The sequence below is a fragment of the Schistocerca americana genome, chromosome 6 (assembly GCF_021461395.2).
Source record: "Schistocerca americana isolate TAMUIC-IGC-003095 chromosome 6, iqSchAmer2.1, whole genome shotgun sequence".
NCBI classification, from domain to species: domain Eukaryota; kingdom Metazoa; phylum Arthropoda; class Insecta; order Orthoptera; family Acrididae; genus Schistocerca; species Schistocerca americana.
In genome coordinates, this window is record NC_060124.1 from 583,064,197 (window position 1) to 583,082,100 (window position 17,904).

A 17,904-nucleotide genomic window follows, 5' to 3' on the forward strand; every position below is an offset into this window, starting at 1 on the left:
TGCAGGGACAATGAAATAGCACAAAACTGAAAGCATGTGCATCAGCCCAGTCCCAGTAGTGGTGTCTGTCTCAAGTCTTCCACTGAACATTGATCAATTTGGATTGTAAAGCAGATATACTGATTAATTTTTCCTAAAATTTTGAAATACCCAAAAAATTCATTTTTTTTACATATAAAGTAATTTATCACAACATCCAATGTCAATTTCGAGTTTTCCATCCATTTCCTGATTTATGTCCACGTGTAAATTAGGGATTTTTCTGGCAAAGTTACAACGTACCAGGCAAACACGACATCACTTTCAGTAAAATTAACTTTATTTTTAAAAAAGATATACAGGAAAGGGTTGTGGTCCAAATGTTAACTCTAAAAATACTACCACTTACAGTAAAACTTTTATACAACCCTCAAGTTAGTTTGAAAACTATAGTAACTTCATTTACACTTAAACAGAACTAATTTCTTGTTAAATTTTCCACCACAGTTCACAAACCATAACATTAGGCTTTAATACACTGTAGAGGAGCTTCCTGGCAGGTTTCCTGTGTGCAGTTTTTACCTTCAAAACTCATGCCCAAAATGCTATAAAAATTACACTTCACAATTGAAATTTGCCATATTCAAATACACTATACAATTAAAATTCCTTAGACCCCACAATTATATAATTTATCTTACTTAGCATTAATTATATATTGCTTTCAGTATGGGAATGAGACCATTGTCTACAGACTTTGTACTTTAAATTCTCGTTCACACATTTACACACATCGGTTGCTCGTTTAAGAGCTAACAAACAAAAGAACACAAAAAGATTCCCAGCACATTACAGCCAAAACTGAACCACTATGGAGTATAGGGCTTGCATATACCATAAAAGTAATATACAAACAATGGAAAGCCCAGGATGGAATAACAATAATATGGATAGGATAGATGCTAATCACCATGGAGGTGGCACTGAGTCACAGGCAGGCACAATGAACAAAAGACTGCTAAAATATTCAAACTTCCAGACAAAGTCCTTCTCCCTAAATAGAAAACACACATTCACTATGGCCATGTGTATGAGAGACAAATTTGAGTTTGTGTGATTAAGTTTTTTCTGTTTTGTAAGACCTTTGTCCAAAAGCTTGAATATTTTAGCAGTCCTTTCACTGTGCCTCGGCACCACCTCTACATGAGCGTAGCAATCTATCTTTTCCATAAAAGTAATATACAAGCACACTGTCTCTCAGATTAATTAAAGGCAGCTCGTCTTCATTAAAATAGCCAATTATAATGCAAGTAAAAATATTTTTACACTGTTCAGTGTGGTACACAGATTTCAATTCTAAGATTTTTTTTATGTTACTTTAAACGCAAAGAAAATACCCTTAAAAGGTGGAGGGTGTATCGGGGGAGGGGAATACCAAGTGATACACACACACAGAATGAACAGTTTAAGGAGGATTGTCTCCATATTAACTACAGTTTTTGCATCAACAGACACTTTCAACCAAAGTCCACTAAACAGTAGTAAAGGAAACAACTGGCAACACAGTAAATGAGTCCCTAATTTCAGTACAAATTTTATTTTAATATTTGCTCCAGGAAAGTTGCAGATAATACTTCATCAAGCAAAGGTATACGTTTAAGAACAATAGGTACCACGATTCCTATTACAAGCTACACGTATTTTGCTAAATGCTATTAGCTAGTTATACAAGCATGTCTCAGATGCAACAAAAACCATTACAAGTCCCTTTTACTCAAAGTCAATTTTAAGAGTTTCCTGATAAATTTCAATTTTCACATGCTGAGAAATTGTGAACAAGCTTAATGGATTGGTCATGTGTACACACCATTAATCTCACTTGAATCTGCACATTTTGAAGAAGATCAGCATAGTGCCCTTAAAAATCTGGAATGCTGTATTTCCATTACCTCCAAAATTAATTAGAACCTGGTATGTAGGCATAGGACGATAAGATAGTTATGCCCACAAAATGCCACTATAAAGGATCATAATCTTTCAAGCATCTCACTAGCCAATGTCCCTTTTTACACATTTGCATGAAACACCAAATCATATCACAGAAAAGTAAGAAGTTACCGGTCACGTGGCATTTTTGAGTCAAATGTTACTCCTTCACATGAGTTTATGTGGCAGAAATACACATTACCGGAGTGGATTTTTTAAAACTGTGTGACATTAAAAGGCATCTTATGAAACACTGCAAAGAGATACATACCCTTGAAATCACCAAAGAAATTTAATTCCTTGCACAATTTTCAAAGTGGCTAATCCACGTTCACTTAAAACTTCAGTGTGGCTTCAGACATAAGTAATTTATGGTATGAATTTTATCAGTTTATATTTTACTCAAATATTATTCTTTAAGCCACCCATTAAATTGGCAAGTTATGTAAATAAATTACGAAAGTAATCCCATGGTAAATAAAACCTTACTTGATAAACAAGATAGAAATGAGCTCTCTGAATAGCAGTCTTACTAGCTTCACCTCTCCCTACATGGTGATAAGAGTTAATCACTATGTAATCATTCCATTAACTGTGCAAGTGATACAGGAACAAAGGAAAATTGTACTCTATTTACATGGTTATTCAAATGAATTGGCTTACTTACTTTCCTCTCTCTAAAAGTGCCCAATTTTCATGCATTTATACATAATGAAAATCAGTAAAATTTTAACAATTATAAAGAACAAATCAGATTCAACCATTGCATAAATGAGAACACACTAAATTTACTTAAAAATATTTATTTTCAGTAATCTTCAATATAAAACATATAAAGTAAGAGTAAAATTTCAGACAATCTGCACATTTGAATATCTGTTACATGATTGTGTTTCTCTTTACCAAAAACACAGCACTACAAATGTGATGCATTACTCTAGAACACTTATCAGTCAGACTGTAAAAAGAGTTCTCTTATTGGAGAAGCTGTAGAAACTGTGATAAAATCTGATGTCACAACGAACAGCCAAATCACAATCCTTAAGGCATCCAAACATTTTGCAAGTTGGCTTTCAAATGTCAAGATTTTACGACTCCATATGCCTGCTGGTAATTACTGGAGTAACAAACTACTAGTAGCAACTTGCACACTATTGCTGTGCAGCCAAATCCAACAGCAATTCTAATTTCAAGTTGTCATATAAACTGCCACACTATCATCAGAATCAAGTATAAATCAAAGTAAGAATTATTGTAAAAGACATCACAAAAGCTTATTACCATCTTAGCAACCAAATGTGATACAGACATATAAATTGAAATATAAACTGAACAGAAAATATTTATACAATACAGGACTCAAAGACTGTTTGAAGCGCCACAAAAGTTAAAATACTGCAAGTATGAGAACCAATATTTACAAACGCAGTCATACCTATTATGGTGGGTTGCACAAAGCTCAAGATGAACGGATCAAAATGAACACTGTATTAGCGAGACTATAAAAAAATATCTCAAAGTATGAAACGTCAAAGTCTGAAGAAACTGACAAGATATAACTTCTCTGGAATATTATGTTAATAATAAGCTTCTAAAATTTATCAGTAAAATGAAAAAGCTTTCACTACTGAAGATAATCTAAAACTGCTCTTAAAAGTATATGGTTCTATTAATGTAGACTGTTGAAACATTGAAACAAACATGCACACTTCAGTAGACATCTGGACTCATTCCCATGGTATTTCTATTAATGTTTTTTGGTTTTTTTACAACTGCAAGAGATGATTCCTTGTTATTTTATAAACCAAAAAATTAAGTCAAACAACATTCTCTTGATGTGGTCATTTTTATTTAAAATTGCATAGTATTCTGCAAGATGCATGTGAAGTGCAGGTACAATAATCACTAAAACTTGCAGCAGCATATTCTTCATGTAGATATCAACTGAAATAAAACAGGAGACGTTATTAACATCACAGCGCAATTAAATGGAAAAGTAGCAGTGCAAAAGTACCTTTTAGATACTTACTGATTTTACTGTTACTTTAATGAAATCCTTCTTGTGGGCCAGGTCAAAATCTGGATAATGAGCATATACTTGTTTACAAACAGTCTTCATTGTTATTTCTTCGAGGTTAGCTCCTTCCAAAATTTCTTTGACATACGACTTTATCTCTTCATCCTGTACAGATAATTAAAAAAACATCATTCGCATACATTACACAAACAAGCAAAAAGGTCTTCAAAAGGTGAAATACATAAGAAACAATTTTAAAATTTTGCTAAAAACTGCAGACTACGTTCAGTCTAGGTAAGAATAAAAAACAGCAAAAATTTACTTACTGTGGGTGGTGCTTTTGTCTTTTTTGAGAGGGGTTCATCTTCAGATGAAGACTCGTCATCACTCTTACTAGAGGTTTTCCGTTTTTTAGCTGAAGATTTCTTCTCAGACTTTTTGTTTGGAGTCTTTTTAGCATTCGCTTTCTTGGATGTCTTTTTAGTTTGGCTTCTGCGACCTTTCTTTGATTTTGACTTGGACTAGAAAGAAAAAATAATTTTAAAAATCAGCTGCTAAAAATTAACTACAGAACAAAGTTCAGGTGTATAAATTTAAGAACTGTGAAACAAATATTGGTGAAACAAGGACACATCTATCTCTCCCAGAGCAGCAGTGCTCTGTCCCCTCCTAAACTGTTGGACAAAAATTGCAAGTTGTCATAAATCACAAGCCACCCATGCTTATTCTCGCATATTTTTGTCAGTTTGGACGTTGTTTCTTTTTTTTGTGTGTGAAACCAGGTGTCCAGATATATTAACTATTACACCTGTTGGGACTGGTGCTTTGTAATAAGAGGATACCCCCAACAACCTTCAGTGAAGTGGGGTGGCTTCTGTGCCTTATTAATATAGACAGCAGGGTACCACAACAGAGGTATTTCTGGAGGAGCCACATAAACCCGTGGTTCCTGAAGAGGGACAGGGGGCATTCTGGTACCTGCAAGGGGGGGGGTCATTCATGTGGATGATTCACTGACCTTGGACTTGTAGCACTTAGCCAACAAAGTCTTGCTAGATTGGTACAGCGAAAAGTTGAAAGCAAGGGGCTTATTGCTGTTATTTTCCCCACTAGTGCTTGCAGCTCTACTGTATTCTGTTGGTTCTGGAGATAAAAAGAGTCCCCTATGCAGATCTACAGGGGAATTTCATCATCAGGGAAAACAAAATTAGTATTCTACAGGTTGGAGCATGGATTGTTGGATTCATTAATCAGGCAGGGAGGTTAAGAATTTAAAAAGAGAAATGTAACAACAGAAACAATTTTTGGCAAAATAAGGTAATTTGATAAAATCTACTCAACACACAGCAAGAGAACACACACATAAACAATTATAATTAGGCAAGATTTTGGAGCCAGTGGCTCCTCCAGACAGAAAGGCTGAAGGAGAAGGGTGAGGGATGAAGGAAAAGGCCTGGAGATGTCTAGGAAAAGGGGCAGATTTCGGTGAAGTCATCCAGAACCGCAGGTCAGGCGAGACTTGCCGGACAAGATGAAAATGACATTGGTTTAACACTCATGAAAGAAGATAGTATATGTAGAAAAATCTGCAGACCCCATAAAAAATTTCAAATTGCCTTCAAAATATGTCTTCCCATTATATAATTAGATTTTAAACTGCAGATCATTTCCAAGAGCAGATACTGGCTGATCATAATTTACTGATTATGGTCATCAGCTTATGGAATAATTCATAAAATTAAGAAGATGGGCTCTGGATAAATTGAAAGAAGCAGGGATGTTAACAGTTTGAAAGGAAGCCTTAGAAAAACTAACACAAACAACAGAAGGAAGTACAATAAGAGGAATGGGTAGTGCCAAGAAATGGAGGTGAACACAGCAGAGTACCAAATACGTTAACAACAACAAAAACAAAATAAGGATAATGGAACATGATCCAATTAAATCAGGCGATGTTCAGAGAATTAAAATTGGGAAATGAGACACTAGAAAAAGTGTTTGCTATCTGGCAGCGAAGTAAATGCTTATGGTTAATTAGGAGAGGATTAAAATGCAGACTGGAAATAGCAACAAAATTATTTTTGAAAAACCAATTCGTTAACACTTTAACTTAAATGCTATGAAGACTTCCCTCAACATTCTTCCGAGTTAGCCTTTTATGTAATTGGTATGTGGACAAACAGTTCAGACAGAAGAGAATATAAGCCTCTGAAATATTTGGCTACAGAAGAATGCTAGAGATTAGTTGGGTATATCAAGTAATGAGGTAGTACTGAATAAAACTTGAGAAAAAGAGACACATCACTGTCTAAAAGAAGGAACCTGTTTAAAGGATACCTTCTTGGGCATCAAATACCGGTAAATTTAGTAATGGAGAAAAGTGTGGAAGGTCAAAACTGTACAGGCTGACAAATACATCACAAGTTCAAATGAATGTAGATTCAGTAATTACAACACAGACACAGTGAGGCATACACAGGACAGACTAGCATGGAGTGTTGCATTAAACTGGTCTAACTCTTCCTTTTGACGAGTACTGAGAAAAGTAAACACTTCTGCTGACCACACTAAACCCAATGACTGGCCTCTTATAGGCCTGGCTCTTCCCAGTTTTGTTAACTGGTAAGGCACTGCATGCAGAATGTTTTTAAGTCCCACTGTGGCACACCATTTAAACTAGTCGAACTGGTGTTTTAGTACACACTCCACTTAGGAATAAATAGGAGCATAGCCACCTGATATTTTGTTCTTATCCACTCAGGGACTGGATGTTGTGTTGTCCTAATCATCATCATCATCATCATCATCATCATCATCATCATCATCATTTCACCCCCATCGATGCGCAGGTCGCCGAAGTGGCGTCAAATCAAAAGACTTGCACCAGGCGAGCGGTCTACCTGACGGGAGGGCCTCGTCACACGACATTATTATTATTATTATTATCTTTCCTTTTTCTTTCCTTTCTCAGACCTTAGGTCTGGTTCGGAATGAAAGTGACGCGGACCTTGATCAAGCGTCACTTCCTTTTAACTGTACGGTATATGTTACATTGCGTTTAGGAACTTTCGGGTAATTGAACATGTATCAATAATTACGGATTTCTGAAGTTGTATATATAAGTTTGGATGTAGCTGTATTGCATTGATGTACTGGTGGATATTGCGTGGTATGACTCCTGTAGTTGAAAGTATAATTGGTATAATGTCAACTTTATCCTGATGCCACATGTCCTTGACTTCCTCAGCCAGTTGGATGTATTTTTCAATTTTTTCTCCTGTTTTCTTCTGTATATTTGCTGTATTGGGTATGGATATTTCAATTAGTTGTGTTAATTTCTTCCTTTTATTGGTGAGTATTATGTCAGGTTTGTTATGTGGCGTTGTTTTATCTGTTATAATGGTTCTGTTCCAGTATAATTTGTATTCATCATTCTCCAGTACATTTTGTGGTGTATACTTGTATGTAGGAACGTGTTGTTTTAAAAGTTTATGTTGTAAGGCAAGCTGTTGATGTATTATTTTTGCGACGTTGTCATGTCTTCTGGGGTATTCTGTATTTGCTAGTATTGTACATCCGCTTGTGATGTGATCTACTGTTTCTATTTGTTGTTTGCAAAGTCTGCATTTATCTGTTGTGGTATTGGGATCTCTAATAATATGCTTGCTGTAATATCTGGTGTTTATTGTTTGATCCTGTATTGCAATCATGAATCCTTCTGTCTCACTGTATATATTGCCTCTTCTTAGCCATGTGTTGGATGCGTCTTGATCGATGTGTGGCTGTGTTAGATGATACGGGTGCTTGCCATGTAGTGTTTTCTTTTTCCAATTTACTTTCTTTGTATCTGTTGATGTTATGTGATCTAAAGGGTTGTAGAGGTGGTTATGAAATTGTAGTGGTGTAGCCGATGTATTTATGTGGGTGATTGCTTTGTGTATTTTGCTAGTTTCTGCTCGTTCTAGAAAGAATTTTCTTAAATTGTCTACCTGTCCATAATGTAGGTTTTTTATGTCGATAAATCCCCTTCCTCCTTCCTTTCTGCTTAATGTGAATCTTTCTGTTGCTGAATGTATGTGATGTATTCTATATTTGTGGCATTGTGATCGTGTAAGTGTATTGAGTGCTTCTAGGTCTGTGTTACTCCATTTCACTACTCCAAATGAGTAGGTCAATATTGGTATAGCATAGGTATTTATAGCTTTTGTCTTGTTTCTTGCTGTCAGTTCTGTTTTCAGTATTTTTGTTAGTCTTTGTCTATATTTTTCTTTTAGTTCTTCTTTAATATTTGTATTATCTATTCCTATTTTTTGTCTGTATCCTAGATATTTAGAGGCATCTGTTTTTTCCATCGCTTCTATGCAGTCGCTGTGGTTATCCAATATGTAATCTTCTTGTTTAGTGTGTTTTCCCTTGACTATGCTATTTTTCTTACATTTGTCTGTTCCAAAAGCCATATTTATATCATTGCTAAATACTTCTGTTATCTTTAGTAATTGGTTGAGTTGTTGATTTGTTGCTGCCAGTAGTTTTACATCATCCATGTATAGCAAATGTGTGATTTTGTGTGGGTATGTTCTAGTAATATTGTAACCATAATTTGTATTATTTAGCATGTTGGATAGTGGGTTCAGAGCAAGGCAGAACCAGAAAGGACTTAATGAATCTCCTTGGTACATTCCACGCTTAATCTGTATTGGCTGTGATGTGATATTATTTGAATTTGTTTGGATATTAAGTGTGGTTTTCCAGTTCTTCATTACTATGTTTAGGAACTGTATCAATTTAGGATCTACTTTATATATTTCCAATATTTGTAGTAACCATGAGTGGGGTACACTATCAAAAGCTTTTTGGTAATCGATGTATGCGTAGTGTAGCGACCTTTGTTTAGTTTTAGCTTGATATGTCACCTCTGCATCTATTATCAGTTGCTCTTTACATCCTCGTGCTCCTTTGCAACAGCCTTTTTGTTCTTCATTTATAATTTTGTTCTGTGTTGTATGTGTCACTAGTTTCTGTTTAATGACTGAAGTTAATATTTTGTATATTGTTGGTAGGCATGTTATGGGGCGATATTTAGCTGGGTTCGCTGTGTCTGCTTGATCTTTAGGTTTCAGATAAGTTATTCCATGTGTAAGTGTATCAGGGAATGTGTATGGGTCTGCAATGTAACTGTTAAATAATTTAGTTAGATGTGAATGTGTTGAGGTGAACTTCTTTAACCAGAAATTTGCTATTTTATCATTTCCAGGGGCTTTCCAACTGTGAGTAGAATTAATTGCTTGGGTGACTTCATGTTGCAAAATTGTCACTTCAGGCATTTGTGGTATCATCTTGTATGTGTCTGTTTCTGCTTGTATCCACCGTGCATGCCTGTTATGTTGTACCGGGTTTGACCATATGTTGCTCCAGAAGTGTTCCATGTCTGTTATGTTTGGTGGATTGTTTATTTCAATGTGTGTGTTATCTATTGTCTGGTAAAATTTCTTTTGGTTTGTGTTGAATGTTTGGTTTTGTTTCCTTCTATTTTCACTTTCTTTGTATCTTCTGAGTCGTTTGGCGAATGCTTGTAATTTCTGCTTCTTTTCGTCTAATTGCTCTGTCGCTTCTTGTTGTGAGATTTTACCTAACCTTTTTCGATTTTTTTCCGAGATTTCATTTCTTATAAATTGTGTTAGCTGTCCGATGTCTTTTCTCAGTTTTTCTATTTTGATCTGTAGCCTGTGTTGCCATGCTGGTTTTGTGGGTTTCTTCTGTGTGTTGGTTGGTTCTGATCTCTGACTAGTGTGTATATTTAGTGTAGTGAGTGCTCCTATATATACCAGTAGTTGTAACTCTTCCATAGTTGTGTTTTCATTTATTTTGTTGTGTATGATTGTGTTGATAGTTTTTATTGTTGTTTCGACTTGTGGGTTATTTGGTGGTCTATGCAAGAATGGTCTAATGTCTGTATTTGTGTTTTTGTATTCTATATATGTTAGCTGAAATTTTTCTTCTATATCTAATATCTGTGTCACTTTGTGTTGAGTCCATTACTGTATTTTCTCTTCTTCTGATTGCACATTATTTTGTTCCAGTATTTGTTGTACTTTTTGTTTGATGTTATCTAATTCTGACTGGGGTATCCTGTTATTTTTTATTATTACACGGATCTGATCAGCTAGTCGTCGTTCTGTTAAAAATTTTAATTCTGGGTATCTGGTAATAAATGTTGTGTATACTTGTGATCTGTATCCAGTTGTGTTGGTTCCTAGGTTTGTTGCTTGGTAATAACAGAACATGAGGTGTCGATTAACTTCATCTGACCATCTCATCCTCTGTCTTTGTTTTCCTTCTAGGGTGGTTGCAGGAAGCATATCCTGCAAAACACCTCTATTTGGATTTAAATCATTTTCCAGTTGGCTAGCAGTGTCGTTACCATTGTGGGCGGGCATAGGGTTCAAGCGTCGTCCCCGACCATGACGGCGCTTGTCCGAGGCTTCATTAGTTCTGTCCTGAACCAACTAATCACACTACAAGGGGGGTTAGCCCTATTAGTGGTTTGTTCTTTTCGTCGCCTTTTACGACTGGCAGAACATACCGGAGGCCTATTCTTTTCCCGGGCCTACTACTACTACTACTACTACTACTACTACTACTACCACTACCTGGGATAAGGTGGAGGTGATTATCATCAGTCCAAAGACTGGATTCATGCTACTCTCCACATCAAATCACTATCTTCTGCAAGTCTCACTGCTGTGTTTACTGCACCTTACATTCTTGGAACCTGCTTGTTGTAGTGAAACACTGTAATTTTGACCCTATTTTCTGGTTGCATCAGGATGTTTTCTAGCAACATATTCCTTTCTTTAGTCAAACTTTGGAATAAAGCTGTTACTTCTCAAACTAAATTCAGTGCCTTTCGTATGTTACTTTATTTATCCACCTGATATTTAGCACACACTTCTGTGGCACCACATTTCACAATACTCTATTCTGTATTGTTCACTGTCCACATTTCTCTCATGTACGAGGCTCGACTATGGAAAACTACCTTTAGAAAAGACTTCAAATTAAATTTATGTTCATTGTTAGCGACATCATCTTTCAGAAACTTTGCCATTTGCAGTCTACAGTTTGTATCCTCTCTACTTCTCCAATTGTCAGTTATATTGTAACCCAAACTGCAAAATGCTTACCACTTTTAGTAGTTAATTTCCTAATCTAATTCCCATAACATCACCAGACTGGACTCCATTACACTCCCTTACCCTTATATTACTTTCACTGATGCTCATCCCAAAATCTCTTTCCAAGACCTAACCATTCGAGTCAACAAATCTCCCAGAAGTTCTTTGTTTTCTATGAGGCAGGTATACTTTTTCACATAGAACAAAATTGAGAATTCATGATAATCATGTAAGTTCATTGGTCCTTCATTCTATCTCACATAGAGATAAAACACTGGTCAGTTACACTCTAATTTATGGCACCACTGCAGATTAATATAATTCTACATAATTGGTCATTATTTTCGGTCCTTTACCCAACACCATAAAAGACCACTACTTGTGAATATAACATCTGCCCAAAATTTAATTAAATTGTTTAATTACCTCAGAATCATCACTGCTAGCTTCTTCTTCAGGTTCGTCTTCCTCATCTTCCTTATCACTTTCATCTTCTTTGTCTGTTGCTTTATCTTCTGATTTCGAAAGATCCTTTTTATCTTCATCCATGTTGTCTTCGCCATCCGATGAATCTTCCTTTAAGCTCTTTCTATGCGCTTTAGCCCTCTTTGAACGTGGCGTTCGTTTCTCTGTTTCATCTTCCGATCTGTAAAATTGAAAATTCACGATAAGCATGTAACCAAAAAAGGTTCTTGTAATGATACCACTGATGACTTTATTTACCCAGTGGTTCGTTTTAACTAGTGACAATAGCACTTAAGCCTGCATTTAATCAATGTGAGACAGGGAAGGGCACTATCTTGTGAGTTCTAATATGAATCCAATAATGCCACGAAAGAAAACCACTCCAAGCGAGGCAGCAACTTCGTAAAACTGTGGAGATTTAAATTAGAATGATTGGATTAGGAACAGTTTCAAATTAAAATCCTTTTCAGAAGACAGTATCTAACCACAGTACTGTCTGTTCGGACAAAAAAGTGTGTGTGTTTCATTGAAGTTAAGGGCTATACCGGCAGAAGTGTAGCTCTTGGTTGGGACTACCAAGCTTGCCAGGCCTCTGCATAAGACCAGACAAAGAGTGTCTTTCCTTCATACGGTCCTGATCTCTCCCTCCCTTGTTTTTCAGTCAGGTAAAGATGGAAGCCCTGGGAAGGTTGTCTGCCTCAGGAATAGCAGGGTGTATACGTGGACAAGGAAAAAAAATTCCCGGATTTTTCCCGGTTAAAAATACGTTTTCTCCCAGGTGACAGTATATTTTCCCTGATCAATCCATTGAATAGTTATGGTTTTATACGCGGGCGTACAATATCCAGGCATTTTAAAAAACGAAACTCAGGGAGAAAGACACGTTTTGGAAACATCTTTGATGTGCAGCAACATGTACGCTACTTATTTTCGTATTACGAAGTATACACTGGAATTCCACCAAACACTGCATGTTACTTCCCGAACCATTGAAATCGAGATTTCGATGCGCCTTTTTTTTTTTTTTTTTTTTTTTTTTTTTTTTTTTTTTTTTTTTTTTTGTGGTTTTAGGGCGCACAACTTCAATGGTCATTAGCGCCCTGACTACTCTAAGAATGCACCGCGAGGCACAAGTTGACCACAACAACTAAAAGGGAAAACACGATAAAAGACAGACTGACAGGCATAGGATTAAAAAACAGCATCATCAAATGTCCTTAGCGAGGTGTGTCAAATTGATAAAACGAAGAACACGAGCAGCTGCTCGTGGGTCATCCGCTAAAATGGCATCGAAAGTATTTGGCAGGTTAAGATCGAGGCGCAGTGTGTTAAGATCTGGACAGGACATTAAAATGTGTCTAACCGTCAGCAAGTGCCCACATGGGCAGAACGGCGCCGGCGCAGCCGTCAGCAGATGGCGATGGCTGAACCGGCAGTGTCCAATTCTTAACCGGGCTAAAACGACCTCCTCCCGCCGAGAAGAGCGTGAGGAGGACGTCCAAGCCACGGGAAGAGGTTTTAAGGCCCGAAGCTTGTTGTCGGTAAGTGCAGCCCAATCGGCATGCCACAGAGATAAGATGCGCCGACAAATCACCCTGCTAAAATCGGACGAAGGGACGCAACAAGAAGCTGTTCGAGGCTGGAGGACCGCAGCCTTGGCCGCGGCATCTGCAGCTTCGTTCCCAGGGATACCGACATGGCCCGGAACCCACATAAAGCTAACTGGAGAACCGACGTCCACCAGCTGCCGAAGAGAGCGTTGGATTCGGTGTACGAAAGGGTGAACCGGGTACGGATCACTGAGGCTCTGGATGGCGCTCAGGGAATCTGAGCAGATGACATAAGCAGAATGTCGGTGGCGGCAGATGTAAAGAACAGCCTGGTAGAGGGCAAAGAGCTCAGCTGTGAAGACCGAACAATGGCCATGGAGCCGGTATTTGAAACTTTTTGCCTCGACAATAAAGGAACACCCGACCCCGTCATTGGTCTTAGAGCCATCTGTATAAATGAAAGTCATGTCGATGAACTTCGAACGAAGTTCCAAAAAACGGGAGTGGTAGACCGAACCGGGGGTGACCTCTTTTGGGAGCGAGCTGAGGTCAAGGTGAACGCGGACCTGAGCCTGGAGCGAAGGTGGCGTGCGGCTCTCGCCCACTCGAAAGGTTGCAGGGAGGGAAAAAGTAAGGTGTTGAAGGAGGCGACGAAAGCGAACGCCAGGGGGTAGCAGGGCAGAGACATACAACCCGTATTGACGGTCAAGAGAGTCGTCAAAAAAGGAACTATAAGACGGATGGTCGGGCATTGACAGTAGCCGACAGGCATACCGACAAAGCAGTATATCGCGCCGGTAGGTGAGTGGCAATTCGCCAGCGTCAGCATGAAGACACTCTACGGGACTGGTATAAAATGCTCCGATCGCAAGTCGTAAACCCCGATGTTCTATGGAGTTGAGGCGGCGTAAGATGGATGGCCGTGCAGAGGAGTATACGAAGCTCCCATAATCCAGCTTTGAGCGGACGATCGACCGATATAGACGAAGTAGGACGGTTCGATCCGCTCCCCACGACAGACCACTGAGAACACGGAGGACATTTAAAGAACGGGTACAACGGGCGGCCAAATATGACACATGTGGAGACCAGCTAAGTTTCCTGTCAAATGTAAGGCCTAAAAATTTGGTTGTCTCCACGATTGGGAGAGCAACGGGACCGAGTCTTAAGGACGGTGGGAGAAACTCTTTGTATCGCCAGAAGTTAATACAGACCGTCTTCTCGGCAGAAAAATGGAAGCCATTGGCGACACTCCAGGAGTAAAGACGGTCAAGAGAACGCTGAAGACAGCGCTTCAGGACACGTGTACACTGCGCGCTGCAATAGATGGTAAAATCGTCCACGAAAAGGGAGCCTGATACATCAGCTGGGAGGCAATCCATTATTGGATTGATCGCGATGGCGAAGAGAGCGACGCTCAAAACTGAGCCCTGTGGCACCCCATTCTCCTGGCGAAAGGTGTCGGACAGGACAGAACCCACACGTACCCTGAACTGTCGATCCATTAAAAAGGAACGAATAAAAAGAGGGAGGCGACCGCGAAGGCCCCATGTATGCATGGTGCGGAGGATGCCCGCCTTCCAACAGGTGTCGTAAGCCTTCTCCAAATCAAAGAACACAGCCGCGGTCGGGCGCTTCCACAAGAAGTTATTCATAATGAAGGTCGACAAGGTAACCAGATGGTCAACAGCAGAGCGGCGCCTACGAAATCCACATTGTACATTGGTAAGTAGGCGTCGAGACTCGAGCAGCCAAACCAATCGAGAGTTAACCATTCGCTCCATCACTTTACAGACACAGCTGGTAAGCGAGATAGGTCGATAACTGGAAGGCAAGTGCTTGTCCTTCCCCGGCTTAGGAATCGGGACAACAATAGACTCGCGCCAGCATGCGGGAACATGTCCCTCAATCCAGATGCGATTGTATGTACGAAGAAGAAAACCTTTACCCGCAGGAGAAAGGTTCTTCAGCATCTGAATATGAATAGAAACTGGCCCTGGAGCAGAGGACCGTGATCGGCCAAGTGCGTTTTCGAGTTCCCGCATGGTGAATGGGGCATTATAACTTTCACAATTCGAGGAGCGGAAGTTAGGTGGCCTAGCCTCCTCTGCCTGTTTGCGGGGGAGGAAGGCAGGGTGGTAATGAGCGGAGCTCGAAACCTCTGCGAAAAAGCGGCCGAAGGCATTGGAGACAGCCTCAGGGGCCACAAGGACGTCATTCGCGACCTTCAAGCCAGAAACTGGTGAGTGGACCTTAGTGCCAGATAGCCGGCGCAGGCTACCCCAGACAACAGAAGAAGGAGTAAAACTGTTGAAGGTGCTTGTGAAAGCAGCCCAGCTGGCTTTCTTGCTTTCTTTGATAATACGACGACACTGAGCACGTAATCGTTTATAATTGATACAATTCGCCACTGTAGGGTGGCGTTTAAAAGTGCGTAAAGCACGTCGACGAGCACGTAAAGCGTCTCTACATGCTGCGGTCCACCAGGGGACCGGTACGCGACGTGGACAAGAAGGAGGGTGAGGGATGGAATATTCAGCAGCAGCGAGAATGACTTCCGTGAGGTGTGCGACCTGACGATCGCAGCTTGGAAAGGTTTGATCCTGAAAGGTCGCCCTGGAAGAGAAGAGCCCCCAGTCTGCCTTGGAGATGGTCCAATTAGAGAAACACGGAGAGGGGGTATGCTGCAGGAGATGGATAACACACGGGAAGTGGTCGCTCGAGTATGTATCAGAAAGTGCATACCACTCAAACCGGCGTGCAAGTTGGGGAGTACATATAGAGAGGTCTAAATGGGAATAGGTGTGAGATGTGTCCGAAAGAAAAGTAGGGGCGCCAGTATTGAGGCAGACAAGATCGAGCTGGTTGAAAAGGTCTGCTAACAAGGAGCCCTCGGGCAGGATGCTGGAGAGCCCCAAAGGGGATGGTGGGCATTGAAGTCTCCAGTTAACAAAAATGGTGCAGGTAGCTGAGCAATAAGTTGCATCACGTCTGCCCTGGTAACGGCAGATGACGATGGAGTGTAAACGGTACAAAAGGAAAACGTAAAAGTGGGGAGAGTAATGCGGATGGCAACTGCCTGCAGGCCGGTGTGCAACGTGATGGGATCGTAGTAAATATCATCCCGGACCAGCAACATAACCCCTCCATGAGCTGGGATACCTACCACAGGGGGTAGGTCAAAACACACAGAGGTGTAGTGTGCCAAGGCAATTTGATCGCATGGGCGTAGCTTCGTTTCCTGGAGGGCTACGACAAGCGGACAGTGCAAGCGGAGCAGCAACTTCAAGTCCTCTCGGTTGGAGCGAATGCTGCGAATATTCCAGTGAATAAGTGCCATCGTAAGAAAAGAAAGATGAGAGAAGTGGTCACCTCGAAGGCCGCTTAGGGCCTGGCTTCGAGCGAGCACTGCCGCCGCTATCAGTAGGCGGACAGTCATCGTCCATTGGGTCTATAGGGTCATCGGCCATCTCGGGAGGATGGCCGGGAGGGGGAGCTTCCTCCGCCAGTGAACGGCCAGATGTACGGCTACCAGCGGTGCGGCCAGGCGAAACGGATGACGGCCTGGGGCGGCAGCCACTGGGTGGCGCAAGAGAAGAAATGCGCCGTGGCGGGGAAGGAGAACTGTGCTTCCTATGCGCCTTTTTGGAAGGACGTGTAGTGGAAGTACCGGTCGAAGGCTGGGAGGTCGAGGTACGGAGGAAGTCTGCACGGGATGGTTCCTTCTTGAAGGCCCGTGCATCTGGCTTCGGTGTCTTCGTCTTAGCAGAAGCTGAGGAAGGTGCTCGTGTCTGTGGGGTGATGGGAGGAAGAGGAGACGTCGACCGCGCGATCTTAGCACTGGCCGAACGGACGACCGTGGTGCTGAAGGTCAGATCGCATGTCTGGGTTGCTACCTCCAGGGTAGTCCGAGGAGAGGCGAGGACAGTACTGTATTTCCCCGCTGGGAGCAGCGTGGGCTTCCTACTAGCCAATAGCTTGCGAGCAGCCGAGGTGGACACTTTCTCTTTGACCCGAATTTCCTGGATACAGCGTTCTTCCTTATAGACAGGACAGTCGCGGGAGGATGCGGCATGGTCACCCTGACAGTTCACACAACGAGGAGACAGAGGTGGACAGTCACCCTCATGGGCATCCCTGCCACAGGTGACACATTTAGCCGCATTGGAACAAGACTGTCGAGTGTGATTGAAACGCTGACACTGGTAGCAGCGCGTAGGTGTCGGGATATAGGGGCGAACAGAAATAACCTCGTAGCCCGCCTTGATGCGCGATGGCAGCTTAACACTATCGAAGGTCAAGAAAATTGTCCGGGTCGGTACAAGGTCATTGTTGACCTTTTTCATGACCCTATTGACAGCCGTCACGCCCTGCTCAGCGAGGAATGATTGAAGCTCCTCGTCAGTCAATCCGTCGAGGGAGCCAGTATAGACCACGCCACGAGACGAATTCAAAGTTCGGTGGGCCACCACCCGGACAGGGAACGTGTACAGGAGGGTGCCCCGAAGCAGTTTTTGTGCCTGAAAGGCACTCTCAGTTTCTAGTAATAAGGTGCCGTTACGCAACCTGGTACAAGATTTGACAGATCCGGCTATGGCATCTACGCCCTTCTGAATAACGAAAGGGTTGACAGAGGAAAAATCCTTTCCGTCCTCAGTTCGAGAAACTACGAGGAACTGTGGGGCAGGCGGTAGTACTTTTGTCACTGTTGGCTGGTCACGTTTCCGTTTTT

The 17,904-nt window shown here is 41.0% G+C and overlaps 1 protein-coding gene across 1 annotated transcript in view; it reads right to left on the reverse strand.

Annotated features, from left to right (window-relative positions):
• Positions 1-301: 301 nt before the first annotated feature.
• LOC124619321 (protein DEK-like) overlaps positions 302-17,904 on the reverse strand; it is a 47,222-nt gene continuing 29,619 nt past the window's right edge. Inside the window, exons 6-9 of the mRNA XM_047145630.1 lie at positions 11,584-11,803; positions 4,309-4,503; positions 3,995-4,147; positions 302-3,909 (exon numbers count right to left, since the gene is read on the reverse strand). Of these exons, the coding sequence (XP_047001586.1) occupies positions 3,895-3,909; positions 3,995-4,147; positions 4,309-4,503; positions 11,584-11,803 (583 nt within the window). The 3' untranslated portion in view covers positions 302-3,894. The remainder of the gene's footprint in view (positions 3,910-3,994; positions 4,148-4,308; positions 4,504-11,583; positions 11,804-17,904) is intronic.